At 42.3% G+C, this 23429-nt stretch overlaps 1 protein-coding gene across 4 annotated transcripts in view; it reads right to left on the bottom strand.

The window, feature by feature from the left end:
- Positions 1 to 108: 108 nt before the first annotated feature.
- PLCB1 (phospholipase C beta 1) overlaps positions 109 to 23429 on the bottom strand; it is a 341984-nt gene continuing 318663 nt past the window's right edge. For 2 of the 4 annotated variants that reach the window (XM_082302895.1, XM_082302896.1), the window contains one exon: positions 109 to 3463. In XM_082302895.1, the coding sequence (XP_082159021.1) occupies positions 3233 to 3463 (231 nt within the window). In that variant the 3' untranslated portion in view covers positions 109 to 3232. Of the gene's footprint in view, positions 3464 to 21166; positions 21232 to 23429 lie in introns of all 4 variants that reach the window. The other 2 variants (XM_082302897.1, XM_082302898.1) reach the window with 2 other exon arrangements.

The following is a 23429-nucleotide window of genomic DNA, read 5'->3' as shown; positions in this document are numbered from 1 at the left end:
CCTTCTCCCGGCACTGCCCCTCCCGTCAGCGAAGGGGTCAGGGTAAGGTCTCCCGAGTCAACTGAGGTTTTCGAGTCAATGAACAGAGAAAACTGGTCTTGTGTTAAGAAATTTTTATTTGTCCTTTGGATCTGTAATGTAAGCACATAAAATTACAAGTGGAAGAAACATCATGCCACAAAATTGCATAGAATTTTTACAAAAATGTGAATTATGCCTCTGAAACAATCATAGATTGAGGAACCGAAAAAATATGTACATGTTAACTGGAATATTTCATCCTACTCTGAAAGCAAATCATCAAGGACTAATCAATCACAGACACTATTAATACAATGTACAAGAGCAACACTGATTTCAAAGAAAGGCAAGCAATGATGTCCCTTTAGTAATCTGTCAGTGAATGTTTAGCTAATACATGAGCATTAATTAACATAATTATGAACATGTTAAATCTAAAATGTCTGGCCTTCATTAGAATTTTTAAAATTCTGCTTATACTGCCAAAACCAAGCTATTTTCAGTAGTGTAAAGATATCTGAAGTGCACAACCTAGTTTAATATAGACAGCTCTATTCTATACAGCAGAAAGTCCACAATACAGCATTTCCACACATTCAACACGGAACAAGGCAAATACATAAAAGGCACAAGACTTGCACATCATAAAGACCCTTTTTTCATTATCTTACTCTAGTTCAAGTAATATCAATATTAAATGATAACGGTTTCACTGAAATAGTTTGAACGATGCAAGATGTACAGGGTTACACACTACCTTACACCTGCAGAAAGTGGCACTGTACAGATATAAAAAAATGTGAGGACAGGAAATGGTCAAATACAAACGTACTGTAAAATGACTACAGCTGATAGTATATTTAACCCAACCAGTATATTTATTTCTTATTAAATATAAATAAAAGGTTAATTAGTATTTATTTGCCCAAGTTTCTTTGAAGACTGTGGCGAAGTCCTGGCTCCCCTGAAGTCCACGGGAACGTCACACTGAGATTCAGAGGAGCCACGATTTTACCAAAAAGACTGCACTGTACAACGGTTTCTATAATGCAATAGTTTCAGTTTTAGCATGAACACTGCTATCAGTTTATTCTCGTAATAATTTAGACAATACGTCATTTTAACTTTATAAAATGCAGCATTAAATCTCGACTCTACATTTTCAATGAGTGATTGATTTCAAAGTGCAAAACTAGGATTAGCAGAGGAGTCACCTTTCCTAGCGTTAAGATGAAAGTCAGATTTTTGAATTTCATGTGCACTGATTTCATCATCATAAACTAGAACAGTTTAATTCAAAATATGATCTCCAAACAGTGTGCAATTTTTCTTTCTTTCTGCTCTAAGTTTAAAAAGGAAACATCAAAATACTGCTTGTTTTCCAAGATTTGAACTTATATATATACACCATTATTTAACTGAAAACTTAACCTTGGTTTGTATTTTATTGCTTAAATTTAAATAAAATAAGTTACTTTAAGTACTAAAATCCTGAGGGAATGGAAATAAGGTAACTGTTAACGATGTGTTAAGATGCCTCCCTCTTAAGTGATTGCTTTCTCCGATTGCTGTTTAATGCTAAGTAAGGCCCCGATCTTGCAAATGTGAATGTGAATGTTACTCCCAGCCCAGCTCCTGAGCCCAGCGGTGCAGGAAAACACAACTTTGCAGGATCAAGTGTCTTGAGGCCAATCTGGGGCTCCTGAGCTGGTTTCTCCTTTGCCCTAAGGCACCTCCACCAACGGCCGAGGGAAGGATCCTGCACTGGCCCCAGTACGAATCCGAATCTGAGATGTTTCCTAACTCCTGTTTCTGTTGGGATGGGAATCCAGAGAACAGCATGTCTTTACCTTTTCAAATATCCTGACTTTCACAACGTCTCTCTGTCGTCTGATAGAAATTTCTCAGAATGTGCTGTTACTTCTCTCATGCATATCATACAGTACACTAACTTTGATTGTTCTTACTTTAACAAGTCAGTTAAACAGATTCATATACATTTTTAAATAACAGTGGTCAGGTTTTTATACTTTGCTTTTAAATTTTAGACCTTAGTAAAACTGAACATCAGTCTTAAAAATAATGGAAGATTCTGTTAGATTTCAAATACTGTAGTCCTAAACATTTTATAATCCTATCAAATTCAGTAAGATTAAAATATGATACTTAAAATCAATACTTTCGAGTCTGCAAAATATATATCAAATTTATATTCTAAAACTACTTTGATTTACAACACTAACACCACAAAAAGAATTCTATGATTCCATGATTATTCTATAGCAGTAAAACCCAGATGTTAGCTCTCAGAAAGATTCTCTCTACTCACGGATCCCTGAAACATTCCATTTGGCCAAGAGACCACATCAACTTCAAATAGAAACATGCTGTGTGTGTATATGGACAGATGTGTGTGCACATATAGCTATATATATATATACAAACATATATGCACTCACATGGCGTAACAGACACAGACGTACACAGACACCGACAACCTCCACGCGGATTCTTCGCTCCGTTTTCCTCTCGTCCCCACAGTTCCAAGAAGTTTCAGCAGCAAATATATGTCTCTCCATGTGATAAACATAATTTCAAGACAGCAAGCCACCAGTGCTTGCAGAGCTAAAAAGGATCCAATGTTTCAGTGCAAATGTAAAAGGATGGTACAGCTGTCAAGGTGCAGTTATAAAGAAGGAAACAAAATATGAGTAAGTACTGTGGTAATATTCGCCAGGATCTCTATAAGTTTGGAGCACTTTGCACTGGCACTCCAAAAGGGAATCTGCACACATTTGTCTCTGTACAATACACTGGTCTTCATTAAACATTCTTAACAGTGAACATGGCCAGAAAATTACTCATTGTAAATTGGCAATAAAAAACCCAAACCAAACCAAACCAAAAAAAAAACCAAACCAAACCAAACCAAACCAAATAAACCAAAAAAAGAAAAATAAAGAGAAGAGGGAGGGTAAGGTATTAATTTTCCCATTACAACTGCACTAAGCTTTAGAATAATAATCAGATGAAGAATGAGAATGAAGACCTTTGCAGAATACTTTTTATAAAATGCTCCTTTGGGGAAATGTGCACTTGAATGCAGATTCCTCCTGCCTCCCGAAGCGCTCCGGTGGCAGCTGACCCCGGGAGAGCAGAGATGGGCAGTTGGGAATGGTGCGCCCTGGCGCACTGATTGTTTCTTGGGCAGTTAAAAAGTAGTATCAAACACTTTTTCTTGATTATCTTCTTCCAATTCCTCTTCACTTTGTGGAGGTTTATGATTTGATTTTCCACTGTCAGATGCCAGGGAAGAGGGGGCAGAACTGTGGTCTCCATCTTCACTGATTTTCCCTTTCATGGCTTCCTGTACGAACTCCAGAATTTCCAAAGGCAGTCTTTTGAATTTGTCTTGATATTCCTGATCAAGTTCCACCTGCAACTACAACAAAAGAGACAAAGCTGTCTTCAGGTGTATCTAATGTGACCAGCGCTATAGGATGGGGAAAGTACCACACCAGGCAGGAGGGGAATCACAAGGCATTTCTGCACAATTCAAGAATGTATTCCCTTCTTTCCCATATTGGCACCACGCATCCAAAGTGCCTATTAATTTCCATGCAGTCATTGCAAAGCTGAAGGAACGTGCAGTCATAAGGCTGGTTTTGGGTACCATCCTTGGGTACCCAAATCCTTCGGATACATGTGGATTTTACCGTACTGGTGTCCATACTCCCACTGGCTTTGACAAGACCCCATTCAGGTGTAGTATGGATCACGGATAAGCCTTTGAAAGAGCAAGGCCTTCACTGAGCTTCAGGTAGTTAATCACACATCAAACACACCACAAACATTGCTCTGAGAACAATAAAACAACTTTTGCCAGATTTCTTGGGTTGGAGAAACCATTAGGAAAAAGTCAGTTGTCAAAGGGAGTCAGAGAGGGAGGGAAAACAAGTTAAATTGCATTTCTTAGGGCTAGATCATGGAAAGTTACATTATCGGATTAATGCAGAACGTGTCTTGGACATTACTGGGGAAAAAGTGTCATATCATCAACAGGATGCAAAAGGCATGCAGAAAGAAATCTGGCTATCAGTCTTCAGGAAGCAGTGGGTCCTTTCCCAGTATTTATTTGTACAGCCTTTGTTTTTAGTGCCCATATTAGGATCTGCACGATCCATTATTTAAAAAACATTAATGTGTATGAAAGTTTCAACTGAAGACAAAGCCAATTTTTTCATCATGACCAGTATGAGGGCAGCAGGAAGCAAAAAGGGTGAGTTCCAAAGCCAGACCCGCTCCGTCTGTCCGTTCATCCATCCATCTACCCACCTTCTTAAAAAGAGGGAGTCAGGTTCTGCTAACTGTAGCTGCAGCAGTTTTGCAATAGTTTCTTAGGCAGTTGTGTTCTCAGCTATGTATTTTTCCAGGATTTCCAGGATAAAGGTGCTAGGAATTCTGATCCTTCAGCTCTAGGCCTGAGTCTATCCTATGCAGTTTCAGGTCTCCTTCACCCCACTGCAACAGCTCTCAACAGGCAACACAAATTCTCACTTGAACATTAGGTCCTATCCTAGTCTTACCATCCTTGACCTGTCCACACACACCATGTGACTTTATCAGTACCCCTCCCTCTGAGCCCTGCCAATCCCATTCCCCATGCTTCTGTCCTGGTTTTCATCCTGCATCTCTGACTTTATTTTTGTGAGGCCTCTTCTCCTTTCTCCTGATGTGCAAATCAATGTCCTTAGCTCACCCGGTCTAGTTCTACATTCCTTAATTAGACAAATTCTGCAGCTTTTCTTACTCAAGATCTAAGATCTGTCTTTTTCCTTTTGGTTTCCCTGCTAAAGCTCTTTTCCTGCCTTCTTTCTGGCAGTTTTCCTGATGTCCTGGCCTTGGTTTCCTACCTCAGATAAAAACCAGGTCTGAGGCACAAATGGTTCCACTAAAACACACCCTGCCTCTAAATCTGTATTTCTATCAACTAGAAATACATCACTGTCACTGTGGTAGTTAATCATTATCATAACACCCTTCTTCTTTTCCTGAACCCCTTTGAGTCCTGGCTTTATGTCTAGACACAAATTCCTAAAGGGATCGTCCTTTTGTCTCCATTTTGCAAACACTTCCACAAGTACAGGCATCATCAGAGGAACAGTGCCATAGGGTGGCTGGTGGAGGAAACTGAAAAATGATGCTGATCATCCCTCACTGCCCTGCTCACCACAGCCCCAGGACTCCACTCCTGCTGCCCAGGGAGCTCCTCACTCCTGAGAGATCACATCCGCACTGGCTGGAGTGTCGGCAGCACGGCACTCACATAGGTCATACTGCAAACCCAAAGATTCAATTCTAGGCAACAGGTCTTCTTCTTTCATGGTGCAGTCGTGCTTGGGGTTACAGTTCATGGCTAAATACCTGCACTGCTTAAAAAACACCAGTGTCCAAGCCAGAGATCAGCTGCTGCATTTCCCCCACCTTGTTGTAGTACATAGCATTACTGAATTTGTGAATTTTGGACACCTCAGGTATAGAAGAAGCCGTGTAATGTAAGTCAGGGAAAAGTCTCATGGCTCTCAACTTCCTTCAGAATCTCGATTTGCTTAATTAGGTTTAAGAGCAAAAGAAATACTTGAAATCCCTCAGAAACTGAACGTTATCTGAACCCAATGCAACCATAAGCATGTTGTTAGATAACAATTGTGTCTAATACTCTCCTCCTAAAGCACCTCCAGTGGCTAATCCCCCCTAAATCGAGCATTTTATAGAAATGACATGAATCTGGAGCTACCTTTCTGTCTCCACAGTCAGTCTGTATAGATATCTAATCACGAGAAGGTTGAAGTTAGTTGAGCAGGAGCAGACAGCAGACAAGGAGGGTTGATTAAAACTGCATCAGTGTGTAAAAATTAGTTTTCTTTTCGATTCCAAAGGCACTGTCAGTTCTTCCCCTTGCTCAGCGTCTGACAAGCCCCTCAGATCCCATCCATTCCCTGACCCCCAAACTACCACACAAGGTTAAAGAAACAGGTTGCCTGCTTAAAACCAGCTGGCCTAAAAAATCCAGCTGTTTTTCTTTTAAAAGCCTCAGTATCCTATTTATTCTGTGGCTTTACAGGGACATTACAGTTCATGGCAGTGAATGGAAAGCTGCCCTCCCAGCAGCAGCAGTAGCCACACACATCTCTCATGTGGCTTGCTGATGGCAAGACAAGGTGCCACGTTAGTGTGAAAGTAAAAACCTCTCTGCCCAACCAGCTCCTCACCAGACTCCACCCCAGGGTGGCCTTCCCACTCAGTTTCCTGTCCTCTTGGGTTGCTTCCCATCACAAGTCCACCTACCCCAATTCCTCTGCTCTCTAGCTACTCAAGGTGACCTACACTTGCCGTTAGGATTTTGGAGTCACACAAGGGGGGGGAATGAGACCGATGATTAGACGGGCAGATTGTTATCTGGACCACTGTCCTCATTAACATGTAACAGCCTTCTCCCTTCTGTTATCTCACTACCTGCCCTCTTATAGATCCTCTGTCCTCTCTCTAACCCACAGCAAAAACAACATGAATGTCACCTCCATGTAGCTTTAGTGTCCCACAGTTGGACACTATTTCTTGTTCAGATAGATCTCACCCCCATCTACTTTAGTGACAGGCAGTGAGGTCCTTGGGGACAGATGAATGTGTCAGTCACTCTTGATGGCTGTGGCCAGAAGCTCTTGAATGTGTGCTTCCATCTACCTGCCCTGTAATTTTTTACCCGACAGCACAAGTTAAAAAATGCCAGCTGATGCTCACATCAGCTTTGCACAAAAACTGCCCTGGACAAACACCACCATCTGCACCTCGAGTACAGCCAACACAGCCCTGAGCCGAGGGGCAGGACATGAGCAGGGCTTTACAAGTGAGCAGGGCTCCTGGTGGCCAGCCAGCTGCCCAGCTCATGGACTCATGTTCCCTCCCAATTCAAAGGGCTCTTCGGCATCCTCAGCTACAGCTGCTTTCCAAAAAGGGTCATCAGTCAGGGAAAGGCCTTGCAGTCCTTCCTTGGAATGTGGGAGGGGAAAATTATTATGGTTGTTCAGCTTAAAGCAAAGAAAACACACTCAGAAAAGAAAACAGATGGTATTATTAAAACTGTTTACATTTATATTTATACCTAGCTGTTATTATCAGAACTACCAAATGAACAGCATGAATAGCACTAAAAGCAGACTGTGATCAATAAAGGATTACAGCAGCAGAGGTTGTGGGTTTAGACACTCCTGAGCAAGCCCCTGTAAACTCTCGCATGCTTACAATGTGATCCAATGAACTTCTGTTTCTACCAAGAACCGAAGTAAAGCGGTCACGTGGCAAACGCGGCGGGCTGCCAGCACAAGCGACCAGGAGGGCTTCAAGGCAAGAGGTGGACACGCCGCTGGCCCACACAGCCCCGCCTCCCCCTCACCTCCTCCCCGCACTCCGGCAGCCCAAGGGAAAGGGAAACTGGGGGGAAACACGTCCAGCCCGTCTCCCTTCCTGCAACACCTTTGAAGTCCTTACTGTGAGCACTGCTGTTCCTTCCCGTTGTACCCTGAGAGTGGCCTTTTGGAAGTCACCAATCCAAGGCCTTTCCAAACAGTTCTCCCTCTCTTCCGTCCCCACACAGCTTGGGACACCGCATGCTTGGCCTGTGGCCTCGTAGCATCCTTCTCCTGCTGTAACATCTTATCTGATGCAAAACCAACCCACTTCCACCCGCACTGGGACTCATTCCAGCTCACATGGGTTTTTAAAAATATATTTGCAACTCAAAAATAATGTAAGGGTCACTACTTAAAAAGCATCCCGAGAATTAATCTTCAGCCAAAGATGTTTTGAGAAAGTTATATACGAAATACAACTGGTTACGCATTTTGGTGAAAAAAACCCACCAAAATACAGTTTTGTTGAATCAAAAACATTAATTATGGCCCTATTTGTTTTGATGAAGTTCTCCCACTGCAAAAATTTGATATGACTCCAAATCAGTCACTTTTTTAAGTCTCAGATTTTTCCATTCTGCTGGGAGATTTTCTCTAAGGGCAGCTTTTTGAGTTTTGTGTTTCTGTTAGATCTCCTTTTAAATTTATCTTATTTTGTTTTCCTGATCACTTTCTTTCCCTGAATGATGCAGTGAATTATGAATGGAAAATTATTCAAATATCCTGGCTCAACAATTTAGGTAAAAATAGACTCTGAGGACTAAATAGTTCAGTATCTCCAACAATCTCTGACATTTCCAACAGCAAACTCTTTATTCTCAAGCTTTTTGCACTATTTTTGAGTTAAGATTTCAAATGTGAGACATTTTAAAGTTGTGCTATTTCCCCTTGGGGCAGAGCACAGCAGAATATATAAAAAATTACTCTTTTTGGTATTTGATTGTTGCATTTATTCACCAGTTGAAATGTGATACTCGTTTGTATCTATAATTACTCTGGCACTACCCACATGCAGGATATTATTTAATTCCACATAGACAGTGCCTGTTCTTTTTGTTTTCCTGATGAGAAATTCAACTGCTTCATTTCCTCTGTGCACTTTCAGCAGAATGTATTTTGACAAGAGGCAGTAACTGGTCACTACACCATTTGTAACAAAAGGGGGGCTGCGACCTCTCCAGGGAATTTCTGGTTAGCAAAGCTCCCGTTTTCCTTATCACGTGTCATTGGAAATGTTTATTTTGTTAACACCAGCAACACTGATATTTTCAGTGGGCAGTGAATCCACATTGCAACAGCAACACTGGGCTGGGATTGGGGCCCCTTTCTCACTCCTCCCCTCCTTCTCTAAATCTAGTAAAGCTACAAATACTTATTTTTCTTCCTGCAAATATTTGACCCATGTGCCTAAAGATAATTTTAAATAGAGGATTTGGGGCTTTTAAGCCTGCATCAGACAACAAATATGCATAATGTCAGCGACCTCAATTTAGCTTCCAAAATAGCACATAGAGGACTCCCAGATTAAGGGTACAGAGTAAAAAGGCTGCTGTTCTTCTGCTTTTCATTTTCAGAGCTTACTTAATTAGAAAGCCATTCTGGAGGGATACAGCATTAAAAGACATATGAGTAGCAAGAACTGTTAAAAGCAGATGGAGGCTCAGTAACAGGGAGAGTGAAATTGAGGAACAGAGCTCAGGGATCAAGTGATTTATAGGCAGCAATTTTTGTTTAATTGGAAACAGTAGGAGTTCCTTATTAAGGACCATGTTATTCCCTCCACTAAGCAGATTTGTGCTGGGAAGGCAAAGGAGTAACCACTGCTCAGATGTCCTCATGCCTCAAGGCCACAGTTCCTCTGCAGCACTTGGCTGGAGACGGGGACTTCAGGAGAGAATGTGGGGCTTGAGGGGACCCAGGACTCCCTGCAGGACCTTGCCACAACTGGCATGCCCATCTCTGCCCTCTGTCAGAATGGCCCTAAGACAGCAGCTGGGAACAGCAGGTCCTCGGGAGGCTGTTTGGCCAGGCCTGGGAAAGGAGTTAATTCTGCATGTGCCGAGGGCACCTAAATGCTCCTTTTTTTCTCCCAGTGACATCAAGCAAGTGCATAAAGGAACCTGCCACCATGTTAACGTTTGGGCTTAACAAAGCTTTGGGACAACATTGCTAACCCTGTATTCAGGCAGACAAGGTTTTATCTCAGGAGATGTGGGAGTGTGGAATCATTAAGGAGAGCCTAAGGGCACTTGGTATCTGAGGTGGCATGAGGAACAGCATGGGCACCAGGTAAACAACAGCAGGAAATGTCTTCATGCTGACTGGAAAGCTCCGGTTAATGACTCCTGTCCTCAGACAAGGACATCTCTGCATTTTCCAACAATGGTTACTTTCCAGACCATGAGAGGCACGAGGCACACCAATTCCCAGACTCCTTCTCTGCCTCCCCACCTGAAGGTGATGCTCCCCTAGCCCTTCCCACAAGGTCAAACCCATCAGGCCGATCTCTCCGCCCCACAAAGTCTCCGTGCTGTTTTCCTGAGACCAGGGATGCTGGCTCAGCCACGGTTTTGACTGATCTGCTTTTGCCCCTCTGCCTTCCCATGCCAACAGGCTGCAGAGTCCAGACACTCTCCTTGGAAAAAATCACCAGCAGTCACCTGAAGTGCATCACAAGCCACGGAGTGGATAACACATCCTGTGTTATCTCCCCTTGTACAGACACTCCCCCTCCCACTGCCTCCCTTATCTGCCATGTTTCAGCTCAGTGTCTCTTCCTATTAAAGCAAAGGTGATTTGCTCTGCCTCCCCGAGGGTACAACAAGTCCCCACATAAATGAGTCCCGTTAATATCTGCTGTCTCAAGGCACTAGACTGTAACCTTGGGGCCTCCATCAATCTGTGTCTCCGCCTTTATTAACTGCAACCTCAATTAAACCAATGGGACCGCGAGGAAACCTGGGACCCGGGCTCCTGGATTTTAACACTCTCATAAGGCAACTCATATCTACCTTCTGTATAGAAAACCAACATTTGTTCCAATAACTGATTCAAAATAAATGTTTGGGTGGTGAGATGCCCATCAGTGCTGCCCAGGTTATACACATACAAAACACACATACACCAGTTCAGTATATCTGCTGAAATTAGAGAAGGTCCTTACAGCGAAAGCCTAAACCGGTGATCTTTTCCTTCTGGCAATTGTATTATTAGCAGCAATTTCAGATCTCTTGCAATTTCTTTAAAGAAATTATTTGAAGAAATAGCTTGTACTGAATTCTGTGGGAGGATTTTCTTCACAGTAACTCTTGTTTCCCGTTTCTTCAAAAGTACGGCCGTTTATTCTCATGCAAAGCCCTGCTCTGTGCCTTGTAAGCTGCATACTTGGAATTACTCCTTGTTCTGATGATTATTTCATGAAACAGTTTGCTTTTTTGGATAAAATGCTTTCTTAAGCTGTCAAGTGGCTCTTAGGTGATTCCATAAATGTGTGACCTGTGCACCTCATGATGCATATGAATAAAAATAATTTGAGCTAGAATGAACAGGAAAAAAATCCCCTTTCTATGGGCGTTTTAAGGCTAGATTCTGAGATTCTGTTCTTTTTCATCATCACTAGAGTAAGTTATCTTCACTGTAAGCAAAGGAGAATCTCCTCAGTTTCAATGCAATAAATCTAGAGAAATTCCCCTGAAGTCTCATCTATCAGCAGATACTGCCCTTAGTTTATTGGGGTGGATCCAGGGTAAATAGCTGGAGTGACAGAGCTCAAAGAGAGCTTCTTAACTGGTCCTTTCCTAAAGTGCTGACCATATTTTGGATACTGCAAAACAAACAAACAACAGAAAAAATCAGTGCAGCCATTACTGTCTAACAAGTGATTTTTTTCCACTTCCACGATGCCTCCAAGGCAGCCTGTAAACAGGCAGCTGACTGTCCAACAGCACAGGCCTTCCAAGAGTAGCAGTACTGTAATTCTCATCTCAAGAGGTCATGACAGTCCCTTGGAAACTCATTTCAAATGACATCTTGAGGTTACAACAGCAACAATATATTCCAGAAATATTTCAAACCCCGTATGGATCAGAGAACGCAGGACTCGGAGCTGTGCAGCACCACGGCAGCAGAGCAGGATGTCCCCAACGGGCCATGGAATCTGCAGGGCCACTTAATATATATTGTGTTTTGCCTAAAAGTGGTGTTGTCCCTCAAAGTGAGAGATTCTGGTTATTTTTGAAAGAGGAGAGACAAGAAAAGAAAGTTTCAAGTGCTTAAGGCCTCCTGTGTGAGGGCTCAGGAGCTGCTGAAGTACAGATCTGAAAAAGAAGGTGGTGGAACCCCCAGCAGAGCTTTTGGATTCTCACCTAAACTGAACTCTGGGTTCAGTTTAACAAAGCACTGCCCAGTCTCTCATATCCACCTTGCTAATAGATAATTACAGCGTTGCCTGTGTCTGACTCTTGGCAGGACATCTCTAACAGGTCCCATCATTATCTAAGAAAATTCCCTCTGAGCACAGAGATTTCTCCTCCAGTACGACAATGAAAAGGAAGTAAATAATCTATTTCTCTGTCTCTCTCCAGGGGCATCACTGTGCTCCTCAAAGGAAAAGGAACAGTTCACCCTGTGATTAAGTCTGGCACCTCCTTTCACTGCCATACCCTGCTCTGCCCTTCCTGCTCGGCCCTGACTCTCGAGCCTGTTTCGAGTAGTAAGAGCTCCAAACACACACTGAGGGCTGTGCATCTTGAGACAGCACCTTTCTTAAGGTACACACTCACTGTAATTACCATGTCACTGATAATTGTCAGGGAGCTGCACGGAGGTTTAGAAGCAAGCCATCATTAGCTCAGAAATAATCACACTGATAAAGCCTCTGCTGCACTCTGAAGTTTACCTTGCAGTGACTGTAGCTCTCCATGCGAGAGAGCCTCTGCAGGATGGAGCCTCACTGAAAAGTCTGCTTGGAAAATTACTGAGCAGCCAGTCCTTCTCCTAATATCCTGTTAAAAATGAATGTTTTTAGACTAGAAAGCAAGCGCACTCTGAATAAAGATCAAAGCCTTAGAAGTTTCTTTGAAAATCTTTTCAAGTAGTTGCAGTTCTGTAATCCCTTGTAACAACGAAGGCTATTCCAAAATATTTCCTAACTCATTAACAACATGAACCTGGCTTCCTCTTTACTATTTGCAGGGACTTTTGCATTGACTCTCCCCAAATAATGAGCCACTTTAGTGGCTGACCCATTATTTTTTAACATACCAGGCTAATGAAAAAAACCCATTCAGAACCTGGCAGACGTTTAACAGCAGAGACAGAGCCGCTATCCCTCATTTTCCATCTTCCAGAAATGATGGCTTAGTATTTTGGCCTTTGTACTTCCAAGTGTCAGGGAAGTTTTGAGGCTGAGTTTAACAATGACAAAAAGCTGGGACCCAATTCAAACTTATGTGCTGATGTATATGTTCATTATTATCTAATGACCATCAAATGGAGATGTATCATTGCTGCTGGGGACTCTGAGTCTGGTAAGTTCATGGCTGCTCTCTGTTTATATACTGTGATTATCTTCCTATCCCTCTACTTCCACCATGACTTCATCCATATATCCACACTTCTCATTGTTTCATGCTGTATTACACAACACACTTGGTTTTTTTTACTTGAGAAGCGAAGTTAGTGTAGAATTTTAACTGCAACTATTACAAACTTTAGAGCTTAATGTAAGAGTGACTCTGCCCAGAGGTTCAACCTAATTAAAAACAGCCTGAAGGTTTTTACTTCCTGATACTACAACGAGCTTTAAAGGAGAAAACCCTCCTCTTGTTGTCTGTATTGCTGTTACTGGATTAGGCAGTACTATGCAATGGGAGGTTAATGGAGCCATCCTCATGATGAAGTTCAAGGGATTAATATTTCAGTTCAGTTGTTTTCATTTAAACATTTTCTCCAAAGTTCATATTAACGCTGACTGCTGCAAACTTAGGCAACTCTCTAATTACCCATCAAGTTTAAATGACCCATGCAGAAAACTTTATTTCAGTGATGTTCAGCAAGCATCCCACAGTGCAAAAATTGACATATAAGGTAATTTCATCAAGCCAGACCAACAGGACAAAGCCCATCCCACTGCTGCCCAGAGCAGCTTGAACTCATGCCTGATAAAGCACATACCCAAAGTTCACGTCAGTCTACAGCACAGTGACTAGCTTTAATGGGGTTTGGACCTACAGTTTGGATCTACAACCACACAAGTACAGATGCAAACTGACCAGATCAAGTGAAGGAACTGCTGGCACAAAAGGGCATGAAGGGCTTGCTCCTCACCCAGCAGAGATCTGGGAATAAACTGCCTCAAAATAAGTGGTGCAGAAGTTGTGTTTCAGTGGCTCAGGGTTTTCACCTGAAAATCACTCTCTTTTTCAATTTAAGCAAACTGCAAGGCACAAAGGAGTCTAGGAAAAGGGACCAGGTTGCTGCTTAAAATCCAAGCCTGCTCCAACAGACAAGAGGTAACAACTTCACACAGAGAAGGGCAGATGTCTTTCTCACATCCAGACCTTGCTCTCTTTGTGTACAACCTGATCTGGGTTTCTGTCCAGCACCTGAGCTCCATGAGGAAAGGAAACTGCTGAGGGTGTTTTTCCCTCCTAATGCTTATTCTGGGTGAGGAACTCCCACCCTGCTCATGCTGCAGCCCAAGCAGCCTCACACCCTCTTCTCTGGTGTGGTGGGATATGTTCAGTGAGCCACTGTGAGAAAATGTGTGTAATAGTGCCTGTGTGTCTGTGCCATGGAACACTTTCCATCTTGCCAAGCAGCCGGACATCTGAAAGTCCTCTTGAACATACCTCTTAAAGATACTGCCATTGACTTCTGTGGCCAGACCTTGCTGTTGCCAGGAAAAGGGATACACTAATTCCCTAGAAGCCAGCAGAGACAGGAGGGTAAGGGACACCACAACTTAAAGCTACCTAGAGAATGCATTCCTCTGGTGCCTCCTGTCCCCACCGAGCTCATGCATGAGAAGGTCACACTGGGGCCTCCCCCATGCCTCAAGCCCACTACACGAACCATGAGATTTTCCACTGGGAGCTGGATCTGGTCCCGGGCTTCTCTCCTTCTGAAGTTAATACAGTTCATCGAAGTTTAGTTCATCAGAGGGTCAAGCCTGAACTGAGATGAATCTCATGGAACTTCATTAAGCCCTTTGCTTTTTTTTCCACAGAGAGGCATGTCATCAAAATGTCTATCATGATCCCCCATGAGCTCCACTTTGTTTTTAATCTGATTTCATTTATGGGTATCACTATCAGTAGCTTCTCTCTTGGAAAAGTTTTGCACCATGCAAAACCTTATTTAAGAAAAAAACATTGGCAGTAGAACAGAACCTCTTTCCATTACAAGAACTTATCTTTTTAGTGCTCTATCAGTGTTTTATTATTATTTCGGTACTTGACATCTTCCAAAAGCATTAAAAAGTTCTTGAGAGGTCTTACAGCTTTAGAGTGTATTCTCTGATGCCAATTCTGATCATGATCTAGTTGAAGATAAGTTTAATAACCACTAGAAAAATAAAGACCTTTCATAAGTGATCAAGTGATGTGAAGAAGCAGAAGAGTACTTTAAAAACACACATTTCTCGCTTTAGAGCCCTATTTTAAAAATGTGTAGAGTACACATCTCTGTTGGGGATAACAGAAATTCATCTGGAACTTAGGGAGTATTTATTTCAAATTATGGTATCGGAAATGAATGAGATTATTAACTTGCAGAAACAACTTTTAGAACAAGGACTATAAAATGTCATCTTTTCCCCATCTCGTGGAAATCTATTTACAACTAGAGAAGTACAGACAGATATTAGATTTAGCAATGGTGAGTGAATAATAAAGTCATCTACTACTCTAAATAACAGTAAAAAGATTATTCTGAGTTAGTTACAGAATTATTCCTAAAAAATTCTTATCACTTATGTTATTTAAACTTTCTTACATATCAATTAGTTTGAAATAATAAGTCTTTAGGCTATCCATTAATTGCAGCACTGTTGGCACGATCTGTATTTAAAATTATGCAATGAAAATTAAGCTGGAGCACCAAGCTGTCTTGGCTAACAAAAAAGATTTCCTCAGCCCTTCGGATAGAGAAGGAGATAATGGGGGCACTGAATTCACAGGAGAACTCTTTCTCAGTTTACAATTCTCTCCTGTCACACATTGACACAGACCGTGGAAGCCATAAGCTTAAAAATCTTTGTGTTGAACTTGCAGTGTTGCTTTTCCAGTGCATCCATTTTCAGATCGATTGGCACGGCTGCTCTCAGGCAAAAGGGAAAAGAGCTCCCATGATTAATGCAAAGGAAAGGCAGCCACCACACAGAATCTGGAGGAGAGCTACTTCAGGAGATTCTGCACAGGATAATTACAAATGCAACCAATGGGGAATTTAAATTGTTAAGTTACTCTTTCAGAAGTCAGGGGGAGGCAGGCTGCAGAGGAATATCTGGGCCATACAGCAGGAGAAGACACCAATTTTAATTTCCCCTGCTGTTATGGCTCAAGGCTCTCCAAGAAGCCTCCAACCCACGCTTTTAAGTCTTTGCAGAGCAGATCTAAGGACAACTGAATTTCTCTTGTCTGGTCTTATTTTGCTTCATGGACATACTGAAGCTACACTTTGGCATTTGTCCCATTTGGGCTGGTTCCTGCTGGCACCTGTCAGAGGCACAGCAGGAACTGCCATGTCTGGCACAGCAGCACTGACCAAGGGAATGGGGTTACTTTAGAAAGTGCAGCCATTCCTTGGTAGGTGTTGTTTTCCCAAATCCTCCATGCCTGCAGCACAGAGAAGCCAAAGATAACGTCAGCTGGTTCAAAGAGATCTTGGGAATGGCATCTTCCTGCCATAGAAATTAGAATAAAAGCAGCTGAAATATTCGGATGGAGGGAACTATAGCTGGGAGAGAGACTTCTTTAAATCAGCAGCTCACTCCCTGTCAGCCTCTGCCAGCTCCACCTGCAGTTCCCTGTCTCCTGCATCCTATGGTTAATTGTACTTTTAAATAAGGAAAGGCAGAGCATCCTCCTCCTGATACTAATAAGCTATAGGGAGCACACAAGGGTGAATACTGAGTCAATCCTCTTGTGACAGGTCTGTGTGCTTGTGGATGCTATACACACACATGAAAAAGGGAAGACATCTGAATATTTTTAAGTACATCAATATAATGACTCCACTGACATAAACATGGGTTTTGTGGGAAAAAAATCATGTTACTGAAATATTCATACAAAAGATGCAGTTTGTTCAGGGAGGACAGGTACAAAGAGGATCTTTGGTGAGGTATCTATCAAAGATCTGTATTGTTTTGTGATCTCCAGCACACTGTGGAGAGGGACCTGCCCAGGGTCTCAGGGCAATGACAGAATTGGACATGAAAACACACCCTGGGCACTCTGAAGGATGACTGCGTGCTGAAGCTGTACTTACTTGCCCAGAAAACTTTTCAGAAAGGAATTCAGGAGGGCACAGAATATTTCAACTTCTGAGCAGACAACATCCATATTTATAATCTGTCCTCTCTACTGGTGATTGGATGGGAAAACAGCCATCTCTTCCCATAAAGGATGTGGACCTGTGAGCAGATTTACTGCTTTTCCACATTAAATCAATTCCTGCAGTAGCCAACAGAGAGGATCCTGGCCTATGTAAATCCTCAAACATGGTTTATATCACTGAATTAAATCTGCTTATGAGTTGCAACCATTACATGGCAGCTGATATTACAAGAAATTAACTCCAGTCTTAAAAAAAGAGATCACTTCAAAAGTAAAAAAGCTAAGTAATAATTTAAAAATTGGAATTAATTTTCAACCAATTAGTATTTTCAAGTGGGAGCTGCAGTAGTGCCTGTCTGAATACAAATGGGAATGAAAGGTACTCCAGGCCAAGAGGAGGCGTTAACACTGACATGGAACTGGGGAGAAGTCACCGCAGAATTTATTACTTTATGGCATGGAAAGCATGAGCTCCTGCTCAGAATTACAGTGATCCCTGACAGAAAGACTGACAGTGAGTTATCATTCCCAGGAGCTCCTATAGTTTCCATGCCACTTGGCATTACAGGCTGGTCTCTCCCACCTCCAGCAGCATCCAGGCTATGTGGAGTAAGGTGGATCACTGAAATAACAGGGAAACATTTAATTGCTGCAAGTCAATCCCATCAGGAATACTGACTTCTGAAACTCGACCTCTGCTCTGAAAACTGAACCTGCAGAATTTTCAGCAGCAAGGAGTATTTTGAGAGCAGAAATACTACACTGAGATCTCACCGACCTATGTAACACCCTGCAGAATAAACCTGACCCCTGACCTGAACACTTCTACATCTACTAATAGAAATAATCTCGAGGAGGACCACAGATGAGTGACTGTAAGCTGTTTCTAGAAATGCTAACCTTCAGTATCAGCAGGCTGTGAAATAATTTGCTCTATAAGCTCCATGCCATATGTTTTATTCAGGCATTAACGCCTACTTTGTGAAAATAAAGCTGTCAGGATGAGAGGCACCACGGTGCAGTATCACACCCACAGGCCATGCAGTAGCTGAACCTGGAGGCTGAAGGTGTACTGTGCAGAATTCTGGATGTGTGCAACAGCTACCAAAAGACTTAAAAAATTCCAGGTTTAGGAAAAAGGACAGCTTGATCCTAGACAACACTTGCATATGGCTGAAGCCTTACTGAAAAACTCTCTCATCCACTTAAGTGTCCATTTGAAACACAGCTTAAAAGATCGGAAAAGTGCAGCAGTTGCTTTTAGGTCTTACTTTTTAGAGTTCTTAAGAGCCATCCCTATCCAGCAAAAATGTCCTAGTGCAAAAGCAGAATTAAAAGACTGGACTTGTAAGTCTACATTCTTTCCTTTCTGTTTCAAAATTTTATCTACTGCTGACAAACAAAACTGTGAACTACATAGGAGTTCTTCCTGTAGCTATCTAACATTTAGTCACTAGAGGATTCAAACAGCTCCTGAATGAAGCTGTAATGTAGGTAATTTCTCTAGATTTCTGCATAGCTTTTATTGTGGCTTGGAAGGATTCTGTGCCTCTCCTGTGCAGAAATATTCTCTAAGGTGATCAGTTTTCTTCAGCCCAAAGCCAGCGGTTTACTCCATCAGAGCAGGAGCTGAGATACTCCTTTCTGGCATGCAGGAAAAACTGACTCTCTCCTTCTGCTCTGCCTGCCCTGCCCTATCCTGGTCCTTCAGAGCATTCCAAATGCCTTGTCCTGTGGATGCAGCAGTGAGAGCAGAAAGGGGTGAAAACAAATGTTTCTTCACATCACATCATTCTCATGTTTGCTTTGGTGTGATGGATTCCTTCACCCATTTTGGAACTCCCTGAGTACTCAGTGCCAATTCATTTTGTTTCCCAGTTTTCATGCACAGGTAGGGTGCACAGTTCCACCGCGCACAGCTTCTCCTAATACCGCTCCCTTAACACAGTCTGTGAGGCTCAAGTTCCGAGAGCAGGATGAAGCCAAGGAAAGAATAATTCCAGTGGTGTCAAAGTGGTTACTTGCAACCACGGGAGGTTCTTCTCTGGGGTCTGATTTCCTTTTAACTGTGCAGGAGCAGTTGGATTTGCCAAGGTTCCCAGCATCCTCCCAAGATATCCTAACTTGACCCAGGCAGGTGATACGAGGTTGGCCTCATATTTATTATTTAAAATGTAAATGATGTATGACAAGAACAGAGTTAAAACAAGGTTTTTTTGTTTTTTCGAATGTTCAGTGAGTTGTTTCAAGGCAGCTCATCTCTATTCCCATCCTCCTGCTTTTCAGGAAAGGAAGACAGCACATCCCTCAGGAACAGAAATCGATATTCTCCTGTCACTTAAACACAAACAACAAAGAAATCCCAGTCCCCTAGTGTGCAATTGCCAGTTTAATCTTGCCATCTTCAGTAAGTCACTCCTTTGAATACTGTGGAGGTGCCAACATATTCATTATGGGCTCTGCTTTCTTTTGTCACAACCACTGTGCTCAGGAAACACACATTTAGTTCCCTTGCTGTGTCCAAGAGGAAAACAGCACTCATGAAATCAAGGCCCCACCTCAGTTTTAATCTCTAACCCTGCCACAATAAGAGAATTAAACAATATTTGCAATTGTGTTATTTTCAACAAGCATTTGAAAAAAGTGTTCACTTACTATGCAACAGCAAAAACCTTTAAATAAACTGTAAGCACGTAATGATGTGAATTGATACGTGAGGAATATGCTGGGGTCTGTGTGAGCAGAGGCAGGTGATTCACAGCAAAAAAACCCTGACAAACCAAGTTACAGCCACTTCATAAATCAAACTTTGCCTTTCTGCAAAGCATAGAAGTCAATCTGTACTGTGCAAGGCACTGATCAAACACCCAGAGTTGGTTCCTTCTTCCTTGCCAGTGCATGTCCATGGAAAAGGACATGATAAGTACTTAAAAAACCAAACAACCACCCCAGACAGGCGAAGAGAACAAATACAGCCCTCACTTAGAACCATGGCGGTTCTCTCCCCAAACATGCAAAGCAAATCAAGGCAATCCAGAAGAAAGAAGGTGAAATAGTAAATAAAAATACAAAGCAAGCAGGATTCCCTGATTTAGTGACAAAGGTGTGTGGCTTATTGCTACCCCCTCGACAATGAAAGCCCAAGACCTTCTGGTATGGCTGTGTTTGCAGGAGGATACAGAAGTTTACTTGTGTATAATTGTGTCTCCTGATAGCAGACACACCTGAAACAGTACTTCATTCCATCACCATCTTGTCAATCATTAGCCCTTCCATAAAGCAGTGAAAAAAACTCCCTTACTTTATTCTACTTTCATCTTTCTTCTAGGCTTTGCCTGCCTTTCCCCAGCTGTCTTCTGTTCTCTTCCTCCTCCCTGAAAAACTCACTCTCTTACCTTTAAATCTTCCCCTTTAGGCTTCACTAATCCTGTTTTACTGATCCACATTCATCAATTCTTTCTCTTTGTACCCCGATTCTTCCTTCTGCTGTGATGCCCTGGTTAATCCCTTCTTTATCCCATACTCTGGTGTCCCAGATGACAAAACCCTAATTTATCTACTTGGTAAGCTTAATCTTCAGAGGTACCCAGAATTCCTACCTTCAACACCTTTCCCCACCTCCCACTTCTACATTCAGATGCTCTCAATTCCTACCCCCACATTAATCAATCTTCTTTACCACTTCAGCGAGAAATTTCGTAGTGCCTGGTGTTCTGATCTGAGAGTACTGCAGCTACTGTGAGCAGAGAACAGAGGATATCCCGATGACCCAGAGGGCTGTGGCAAGAAAGCTGGGACAATCATGCTGTTACACGCAGCCCCTGATGGCTGCACTGAGGTGGGGCAGAAGCAGCAATAAGTAAAAACAGGCAGGGAGACAATGGGGTGGGGTATGATCCGAAGAAGGCACAAATTGCTTTCGCGGTATCGAAGGGATGTAATGGTCAGTGGCAGCTCATGTAATGCAGCTAGCAGGTAATAATCAGGGCTAGAATAGCTCAGGGATTTTAGAAAAACCACCAGGCAGTAAATTGTGGATGATCCTGACTTGGTTTTGACATGTAAAATAAAAACAACATCAGCATTACTAGATAAAAAGGGGAATTTTTCACTCACTTTCACTATAGTCTCACATTCCATTTCTACTTCTGTTTTTCCTCTACTTCTTGTTCTTCTATGCTCTTTAAAACAAAACCAAGGATCATTTCAATTTGAGGTGATTAACAATTACTCTAAGCTGAAATGACATAATTCTGTGCATTACAGTAAAGCAACATCTCTTTAATCTATGCACTTAATGAAAAACAAAAGATTACTTCATGCTTCTGTGTGCTGGCTCATTAATATTTGACTAGGTACATGTTAGTCAGAGAAACAGTCTATTTATCACAACCTGTCACTCCATGCTACAAGAGGACAATATTTCAACTGTGTTACAAGGAGATCCAGCTTTAGTTGAAGTGGCAGCTTACGCAGGTTGCAAGAAAAGTCACCTTTTTTCTGGGAAAGGGAAGGAAGCGTGTCTGAAGGAAGAAATGAGCATCAGCCATGCCACCTGAAGTATGAGCTGGAAGAGATACCTCTGGCCTTAGACTGAAATCATGCCTAATGTCATGAACTCAGGGCAGTTTGGATGGAAAGCCTCCAAGGACATCCCCAAGTGCTTACAGGAGTGGTGCTGCTCCAGCCTATTCTCTTGGAGTCAGTCTTGCACGAGTACCTGAGCAGGAAATGTGAGGGACACGCTGCTCCTGGAGGTGTTACCACTGTTCTCTCGCCTTCGTCCCGAGCTGCTGTTTATCTCTGGAGCTGAAACTTGTGTTTGGCAGTTCAAAGAGCAGCAGGATTGTCAGATTGTCCTGAAGCCCCTGACATGCTCCAGGATTGTCAGATTGGCCCGAAGCCCCTGACGTGCCGTCCCCGACTCACTGGGACAGCATCGTGCACCGCTCTGAGCACCCTGAACTCAAACTCTCTCTCGGAGAGGTCTAAGGTCTGGAGCAGAGAAGTCCTGAAGGTAATCCAGCAGCAACCAAAAAGACCTAAGTTTGTTCCTTAGTTTTTGCAGTTACTAGAAGATGGCTGTGAAATTATAGCCCAAAAGTGAAAAAAACGGGCGACTTTTTGGTTGTTGCTAAGTGCAGTCCTTAAACATCATTGCCCTGCCTTTTTCAAGTGGCTGCAGCATGTTTCCTTCTCTGTTGTGTTAAATTAGTGTGGCAACTGTTTTGTCTTACTGTAAAATCAGTGTTATTTCAGCATTAAGTGATTTACTGCTCCATATGGTAGCAATCGCATGAGTCTATCGCTGAACTTGGCTCTGTTTGCAGAAGTTAAATCACAGTTCTGTCACGACAGGGTTGGTGCCACCAAAATCTTGACACTTCCCACATCATCTACTTTATACTTTATCATGTATTCTCGACAGTATTGTATCTGCATTGTCCAGGAGCCAGAGCTGCAGTGGCATCCCCTGTCACACGCAGGTGACACGCAGGTGACAGCCAGCCATGGAATAATTGCATGTGAGCTCACTGAGGTAACCTGTGCTTTGTCTTAGGTGTCAGGTTTGTTACAAATGAAACGGAAAATGGAAACCTTTAAAAAGAAATAGAAACAGACAATAACACAAAATAAAGCTTCTCATTTAATATGTAAAGATGAAATAGCTTAGAAAGTGAGGTAGTACTTTTAATATTTGTTACAAAACATTTCCTCAAAGCATTTTCTTAAACTGAATACAATTACTGAGTCACTTCCTTGGTAATGGGTGAAGAAGCAGAACAATATGTCTGAGCACTGTGTCCTCATTTTACTTTCATGCAGATTCATAAAGGCCTTCTAATTGAGTCACAATGCAGGCAGAAAATATCATTAGCTAACAACTGGCTGGATTTGATTGAAATGCTGTGTAAGGGAACCTATGCCACCTTCTTATGATGCATTGCAGCAAATGAATGAAATGAACTTTATTTATTTTCTCCTTGAAGAATTTTATTTATTTTCTCTCTTTCTCACCTTGGCAGCAGTGGGCTGTAAAGCTACAGCATTAACACTGTCACAAATGGTGTTAGGAGATACACGTGGGGCTCAGGGAATGGGTGCCACTGGCTGTGGCAGCTTGCACCATCTTGACATGCAAAATGAACCTAAAATATTAGCTGAGGAAGCAGAGGGTGACAGTTTGTAGCAGACAAAAAGGTAGTAGCAAGAAGGTGAAATGTAAAGTGAATTAAGAAAGCTACTTTGTTTTGCATAGTTCCTTATCACTCCTCCTGATAAACTTCATTTTTCTGTCCCTCTGATCTATGTACTTCACTGCTTCTGTGCTCCCACTGACTGACAAATCAGATAAAGCAATTCACAGAAAATTGGCAAT

This window comes from Coloeus monedula, assembly GCF_965178545.1.
Source record: "Coloeus monedula genome assembly, chromosome: 2".
In the NCBI taxonomy this organism is placed as follows: Eukaryota; Metazoa; Chordata; class Aves; order Passeriformes; family Corvidae; genus Coloeus; species Coloeus monedula.
The sequence above is the reverse complement of the archived record's forward strand: the minus strand, read 5'-3'. Positions and strand labels throughout refer to the sequence as shown.